Raw genomic sequence first — 8,356 nt, forward strand, 5'->3', positions numbered from 1 at the left:
GGAGGTTGAAGGACTTCCATGGATACCAGATCACCATGCAGGTAATAAAGACTTCCTGCTGAGACTAAAGTAACTCCTGACTTCTTGCTCTGAGACTAAAGTAACTCCTGACTTCCTGCTCTGAGACTAAAGTAACTCCTGACTTCCTGCTGAGACTAAAGTAACTCCTGACTTCCTGCTGAGACTAAAGTAACTCCTGACTTCCTGCTGAGACTAAAGTAACTCCTGACTTCCTGCTCTGAGACTAAAGTAACTCCTGACTTCCTGCTGAGACTAAAGTAACTCCTGACTTCCTGCTGAGACTAAAGTAACTCCTGACTTCCTGCTCTGAGACTAAAGTAACTCCTGACTTCCTGCTGAGACTAAATTAACTCCTGACTTCCTGCTGAGACTAAAGTAACTCCTGACTTCCTGCTCTGAGACTAAAGTAACTCCTGACTTCCTGCTGAGACTAAAGTAACTCCTGACTTCCTGCTCTGAGACTAAAGTAACTCCTGACTTCCTGCTCTGAGACTAAAGTAACTCCTGACTTCCTGCTGAGACTAAAGTAACTCCTGACTTCCTGCTCTGAGACTAAAGTAACTCCTGACTTCCTGCTCTGAGACTAAAGTAACTCCTGACTTCCTGCTCTGAGACTAAAGTAACTCCTGACTTCCTGCTGAGACTAAAGTAACTCCTGACTTCCTGCTCTGAGACTAAAGTAACTCCTGACTTCCTGCTGAGACTAAAGTAACTCCTGACTTCCTGCTGAGACTAAAGTAACTCCTGACTTCCTGCTCTGAGACTAAAGTAACTCCTGACTTCCTGCTGAGACTAAAGTAACTCCTGACTTCCTGCTGAGACTAAAGTAACTCCTGACTTCCTGCTCTGAGACTAAAGTAACTCCTGACTTCCTGCTCTGAGACTAAAGTAACTCCTGACTTCCTGCTGAGACTAAAGTAACTACTGACTTCCTGCTGAGACTAAAGTAACTCCTGACTTCCTGCTCTGAGACTAAAGTAACTCCTGACTTCCTGCTCTGAGACTAAAGTAACTCCTGACTTCCTGCTCTGAGACTAAAGTAACTCCTGACTTCCTGCTCTGAGACTAAAGTAACTCCTGACTTCCTGCTCTGAGACTAAAGTAACTCCTGACTTCCTGCTGAGACTAAAGTAACTCCTGACTTCCTGCTGAGACTAAAGTAACTCCTGACTTCCTGCTCTGAGACTAAAGTAACTCCTGACTTCCTGCTCTGAGACTAAAGTAACTCCTGACTTCCTGCTCTGAGACTAAAGTAACTCCTGACTTCCTGCTGAGACTAAAGTAACTCCTGACTTCCTGCTGAGACTAAAGTAACTCCTGACTTCCTGCTCTGAGACTAAAGTAACTCCTGACTTCCTGCTCTGAGACTAAAGTAACTCCTGACTTCCTGCTCTGAGACTAAAGTAACTCCTGACTTCCTGCTGAGACTAAAGTAACTCCTGACTTCCTGCTGAGACTAAAGTAACTCCTGACTTCCTGCTCTGAGACTAAAGTAACTCCTGACTTCCTGCTCTGAGACTAAAGTAACTCCTGACTTCCTGCTGAGACTAAAGTAACTCCTGACTTCCTGCTCTGAGACTAAAGTAACTCCTGACTTCCTGCTGAGACTAAAGTAACTCCTGACTTCCTGCTCTGAGACTAAAGTAACTCCTGACTTCCTGCTGAGACTAAAGTAACTCCTGACTTCCTGCTTGAGACTAAAGTAACTCCTGACTTCCTGCTCTGAGACTAAAGTAACTCCTGACTTCCTGCTGAGACTAAAGTAACTCCTGACTTCCTGCTGAGACTAAAGTAACTCCTGACTTCCTGCTCTGAGACTAAAGTAACTCCTGACTTCCTGCTCTGAGACTAAAGTAACTCCTGACTTCCTGCTCTGAGACTAAAGTAACTCCTGACTTCCTGCTCTGAGACTAAAGTAACTCCTGACTTCCTGCTGAGACTAAAGTAACTCCTGACTTCCTGCTGAGACTAAAGTAACTCCTGACTTCCTGCTCTGAGACTAAAGTAACTCTGACTTCCTGCTGAGACTAAAGTAACTCCTGACTTCCTGCTGAGACTAAAGTAACTCCTGACTTCCTGCTCTGAGACTAAAGTAACTCCTGACTTCCTGCTGAGACTAAAGTAACTCCTGACTTCCTGCTGAGACTAAAGTAACTCCTGACTTCCTGCTGAGACTAAAGTAACTCCTGACTTCCTGCTCTGAGACTAAAGTAACTCCTGACTTCCTGCTCTGAGACTAAAGTAACTCCTGACTTCCTGCTCTGAGACTAAAGTAACTCCTGACTTCCTGCTCTGAGACTAAAGTAACTCCTGACTTCCTGCTCTGAGACTAAAGTAACTCCTGACTTCCTGCTCTGAGACTAAAGTAACTCCTGACTTCCTGCTCTGAGACTAAAGTAACTCCTGACTTCCTGCTCTGAGACTAAAGTAACTCCTGACTTCCTGCTGAGACTAAAGTAACTCCTGACTTCCTGCCTGAGACTAAAGTAACTCCTGACTTCCTGCTCTGAGACTAAAGTAACTCCTGACTTCCTGCTGAGACTAAAGTAACTCCTGACTTCCTGCTCTGAGACTAAAGTAACTCCTGACTTCCTGCTGAGACTAAGTAACTCCTGACTTCCTGCTGAGACTAAAGTAACTCCTGACTTCTGCTGAGACTAAAGTAACTCCTGACTTCCTGCTGAGACTAAAGTAACTCCTGACTTCCTGCTGAGACTAAAGTAACTCCTGACTTCCTGCTCTGAGACTAAAGTAACTCCTGACTTCTGCTCTGAGACTAAAGTAACTCCTGACTTCCTGCTGAGACTAAAGTAACTCCTGACTTCCTGCTCTGAGACTAAAGTAACTCCTGACTTCCTGCTGAGACTAAAGTAACTCCTGACTTCCTGCTGAGACTAAAGTAACTCCTGACTTCCTGCCTGAGACTAAAGTAACTCCTGACTTCCTGCTCTGAGACTAAAGTAACTCCTGACTTCCTGCTCTGAGACTAAAGTAACTCCTGACTTCCTGCTCTGAGACTAAAGTAACTCCTGACTTCCTGCTCTGAGACTAAAGTAACTCCTGACTTCCTGCTCTGAGACTAAAGTAACTCCTGACTTCCTGCTCTGAGACTAAAGTAACTCCTGACTTCCTGCTGAGACTAAAGTAACTCCTGACTTCCTGCTCTGAGACTAAAGTAACTCCTGACTTCCTGCTCTGAGACTAAAGTAACTCCTGACTTCCTGCTGAGACTAAAGTAACTCCTGACTTCCTGCTGAGACTAAAGTAACTCCTGACTTCCTGCTCTGAGACTAAAGTAACTCCTGACTTCCTGCTGAGACTAAAGTAACTCCTGACTTCCTGCTCTGAGACTAAAGTAACTCCTGACTTCCTGCTGAGACTAAAGTAACTCCTGACTTCCTGCTGAGACTAAAGTAACTCCTGACTTCCTGCTCTGAGACTAAAGTAACTCCTGACTTCCTGCTCTGAGACTAAAGTAACTCCTGACTTCCTGCTCTGAGACTAAAGTAACTCCTGACTTCCTGCTCTGAGACTAAAGTAACTCCTGACTTCCTGCTGAGACTAAAGTAACTCCTGACTTCCTGCTCTGAGACTAAAGTAACTCCTGACTTCCTGCTGAGACTAAAGTAACTCCTGACTTCCTGCTCTGAGACTAAAGTAACTCCTGACTTCCTGCTCTGAGACTAAAGTAACTCCTGACTTCCTGCTCTGAGACTAAAGTAACTCCTGACTTCTGCTCTGAGACTAAAGTAACTCCTGACTTCCTGCTCTGAGACTAAAGTAACTCCTGACTTCCTGCTGAGACTAAAGTAACTCCTGACTTCCTGCTCTGAGACTAAAGTAACTCCTGACTTCCTGCTCGAGACTAAAGTAACTCCTGACTTCCTGCTCTGAGACTAAAGTAACTCCTGACTTCCTGCTCTGAGACTAAAGTAACTCCTGACTTCCTGCTGAGACTAAAGTAACTCCTGACTTCCTGCCTGAGACTAAAGTAACTCCTGACTTCCTGCTCTGAGACTAAAGTAACTCCTGACTTCCTGCTCTGAGACTAAAGTAACTCCTGACTTCCTGCTCTGAGACTAAAGTAACTCCTGACTTCCTGCTGAGACTAAAGTAACTCCTGACTTCCTGCTGAGACTAAAGTAACTCCTGACTTCCTGCTCTGAGACTAAAGTAACTCCTGACTTCCTGCTGAGACTAAAGTAACTCCTGACTTCCTGCTGAGACTAAAGTAACTCCTGACTTCCTGCTCTGAGACTAAAGTAACTCCTGACTTCCTGCTCTGAGACTAAAGTAACTCCTGACTTCCTGCTCTGAGACTAAAGTAACTCCTGACTTCCTGCTCTGAGACTAAAGTAACTCCTGACTTCCTGCTCTGAGACTAAAGTAACTCCTGACTTCCTGCTCTGAGACTAAAGTAACTCCTGACTTCCTGCTGAGACTAAAGTAACTCCTGACTTCCTGCTTGAGACTAAAGTAACTCCTGACTTCCTGCTCTGAGACTAAAGTAACTCCTGACTTCCTGCTCTGAGACTAAAGTAACTCCTGACTTCCTGCTCTGAGACTAAAGTAACTCCTGACTTCCTGCTCTGAGACTAAAGTAACTCCTGACTTCCTGCTCTGAGACTAAAGTAACTCCTGACTTCCTGCTGAGACTAAAGTAACTCCTGACTTCCTGCTGAGACTAAAGTAACTCCTGACTTCCTGCTCTGAGACTAAAGTAACTCCTGACTTCCTGCTGAGACTAAAGTAACTCCTGACTTCCTGCTCTGAGACTAAAGTAACTCCTGACTTCCTGCTCTGAGACTAAAGTAACTCCTGACTTCCTGCTCTGAGACTAAAGTAACTCCTGACTTCCTGCTCTGAGACTAAAGTAACTCCTGACTTCCTGCTGAGACTAAAGTAACTCCTGACTTCCTGCTGAGACTAAAGTAACTCCTGACTTCCTGCTCTGAGACTAAAGTAACTCCTGACTTCCTGCTGAGACTAAAGTAACTCCTGACTTCCTGCTCTGAGACTAAAGTAACTCCTGACTTCCTGCTCTGAGACTAAAGTAACTCCTGACTTCCTGCTCTGAGACTAAAGTAACTCCTGACTTCCTGCTCTGAGACTAAAGTAACTCCTGACTTCCTGCTGAGACTAAAGTAACTCCTGACTTCCTGCTCTGAGACTAAAGTAACTCCTGACTTCCTGCTCTGAGACTAAAGTAACTCCTGACTTCCTGCTGAGACTAAAGTAACTCCTGACTTCCTGCTCTGAGACTAAAGTAACTCCTGACTTCCTGCTCTGAGACTAAGTAACTCCTGACTTCCTGCTCTGAGACTAAAGTAACTCCTGACTTCCTGCTCTGAGACTAAAGTAACTCCTGACTTCCTGCTGAGACTAAAGTAACTCCTGACTTCCTGCTGAGACTAAAGTAACTCCTGACTTCCTGCTGAGACTAAAGTAACTCCTGACTTCCTGCTCTGAGACTAAAGTAACTCCTGACTTCCTGCTCTGAGACTAAAGTAACTCCTGACTTCCTGCTCTGAGACTAAAGTAACTCCTGACTTCCTGCTGAGACTAAAGTAACTCCTGACTTCCTGCTGAGACTAAAGTAACTCCTGACTTCCTGCTCTGAGACTAAAGTAACTCCTGACTTCCTGCTGAGACTAAAGTAACTCCTGACTTCTGCTCTGAGACTAAAGTAACTCCTGACTTCCTGCTGAGACTAAAGTAACTCCTGACTTCCTGCTGAGACTAAAGTAACTCCTGACTTCCTGCTCTGAGACTAAAGTAACTCCTGACTTCCTGCTCTGAGACTAAAGTAACTCCTGACTTCCTGCTGAGACTAAAGTAACTCCTGACTTCCTGCTCTGAGACTAAAGTAACTCCTGACTTCCTGCTGAGACTAAAGTAACTCCTGACTTCCTGCTCTGAGACTAAAGTAACTCCTGACTTCCTGCTCTGAGACTAAAGTAACTCCTGACTTCCTGCTGAGACTAAAGTAACTCCTGACTTCCTGCTGAGACTAAAGTAACTCCTGACTTCCTGCTCTGAGACTAAAGTAACTCCTGACTTCCTGCTGAGACTAAAGTAACTCCTGACTTCCTGCTGAGACTAAAGTAACTCCTGACTTCCTGCTGAGACTAAAGTAACTCCTGACTTCCTGCTGAGACTAAAGTAACTCCTGACTTCCTGCTCTGAGACTAAAGTAACTCCTGACTTCCTGCTCTGAGACTAAAGTAACTCCTGACTTCCTGCTCTGAGACTAAAGTAACTCCTGACTTCCTGCTGAGACTAAAGTAACTCCTGACTTCCTGCTGAGACTAAAGTAACTCCTGACTTCCTGCTCTGAGACTAAAGTAACTCCTGACTTCCTGCTCTGAGACTAAAGTAACTCCTGACTTCCTGCTCTGAGACTAAAGTAACTCCTGACTTCCTGCTGAGACTAAAGTAACTCCTGACTTCCTGCTGAGACTAAAGTAACTCCTGACTTCCTGCTGAGACTAAAGTAACTCCTGACTTCCTGCTGAGACTAAAGTAAATCCTGACTTCCTGCTCTGAGACTAAAGTAACTCCTGACTTCCTGCTCTGAGACTAAAGTAACTCCTGACTTCTGCTCTGAGACTAAAGTAACTCCTGACTTCCTGCTCTGAGACTAAAGTAACTCCTGACTTCCTGCTCTGAGACTAAAGTAACTCCTGACTTCCTGCTGAGACTAAAGTAACTCCTGACTTCCTGCTGAGACTAAAGTAACTCCTGACTTCCTGCTCTGAGACTAAAGTAACTCCTGACTTCCTGCTCTGAGACTAAAGTAACTCCTGACTTCCTGCTCTGAGACTAAAGTAACTCCTGACTTCCTGCTCTGAGACTAAAGTAACTCCTGACTTCCTGCTCTGAGACAAAAGTAACTCCTGACTTCCTGCTCTGAGACTAAAGTAACTCCTGACTTCCTGCTGAGACTAAAGTAACTCCTGACTTCCTGCTCTGAGACTAAAGTAACTCCTGACTTCCTGCTCTGAGACTAAAGTAACTCCTGACTTCCTGCTCTGAGACTAAAGTAACTCCTGACTTCCTGCTCTCAGACTAAAGTAACTCCTGACTTCCTGCTCTGAGACTAAAGTAACTCCTGACTTCCTGCTCTGAGACTAAAGTAACTCCTGACTTCCTGCTGAGACTAAAGTAACTCCTGACTTCCTGCTGAGACTAAAGTAACTCCTGACTTCCTGCTCTGAGACTAAAGTAACTCCTGACTTCCTGCTGAGACTAAAGTAACTCCTGACTTCCTGCTCTGAGACTAAAGTAACTCCTGACTTCCTGCTGAGACTAAAGTAAATCCTGACTTCCTGCTCCGAGACTAAAGTAACTCCTGACTTCCTGCTCTGAGACTAAAGTAACTCCTGACTTCCTGCTGAGACTAAAGTAACTCCTGACTTCCTGATCTGAGACTAAAGTAACTCCTGACTTCCTGCTCTGAGACTAAAGTAACTCCTGACTTCCTGCTGAGACTAAAGTAACTCCTGACTTCCTGCTCTGAGACTAAAGTAACTCCTGACTTCCTGCTCTGAGACTAAAGTAACTCCTGACTTCCTGCTCTGAGACTAAAGTAACTCCTGACTTCCTGCTCTGAGACTAAAGTAACTCCTGACTTCCTGCTGAGACTAAAGTAACTCCTGACTTCCTGCTGAGACTAAAGTAACTCCTGACTTCCTGCTCTGAGACTAAAGTAACTCCTGACTTCCTGCTCTGAGACTAAAGTAACTCCTGACTTCCTGCTGAGACTAAAGTAACTCCTGACTTCCTGCTGAGACTAAAGTAACTCCTGACTTCCTGCTGAGACTAAAGTAACTCCTGACTTCCTGCTCTGAGACTAAAGTAACTCCTGACTTCCTGCTCTGAGACTAAAGTAACTCCTGACTTCCTGCTGAGACTAAAGTAACTCCTGACTTCCTGCTCTGAGACTAAAGTAACTCCTGACTTCCTGCTGAGACTAAAGTAACTCCTGACTTCCTGCTCTGAGACTAAAGTAACTCCTGACTTCCTGCTCTGAGACTAAAGTAACTCCTGACTTCCTGCTCTGAGACTAAAGTAACTCCTGACTTCCTGCTGAGACTAAAGTAACTCCTGACTTCCTGCTGAGACTAAAGTAACTCCTGACTTCCTGCTGAGACTAAAGTAACTCCTGACTTCCTGCTCTGAGACTAAAGTAACTCCTGACTTCCTGCTGAGACTAAAGTAACTCCTGACTTCCTGCTGAGACTAAAGTAACTCCTGACTTCCTGCTGAGACTAAAGTAACTCCTGACTTCCTGCTGAGACTAAAGTAACTCCTGACTTCCTGCTGAGACTAAAGT

The 8,356-nt window shown here is 44.9% G+C and overlaps 1 protein-coding gene across 1 annotated transcript in view; it reads left to right on the forward strand.

Moving 5' to 3' along the window:
* Positions 1-62, forward strand: part of otc (ornithine transcarbamylase) — a gene marked incomplete at its 3' end in the record, with an annotated part of 83,458 nt that extends 83,396 nt beyond the window's left edge. The window contains exon 8 of the mRNA XM_084314075.1: positions 1-62. This exon is cut by the window's left edge and continues 109 nt beyond it. Within this exon, the coding sequence (XP_084170201.1) occupies positions 1-62 (62 nt within the window).
* Positions 63-8,356: the final 8,294 nt, after the last annotated feature.

Source organism: Notolepis coatsorum (assembly GCF_963971535.1).
Source record: "Notolepis coatsorum genome assembly, chromosome: 5".
NCBI classification, from domain to species: Eukaryota; Metazoa; Chordata; class Actinopteri; order Aulopiformes; family Paralepididae; genus Notolepis; species Notolepis coatsorum.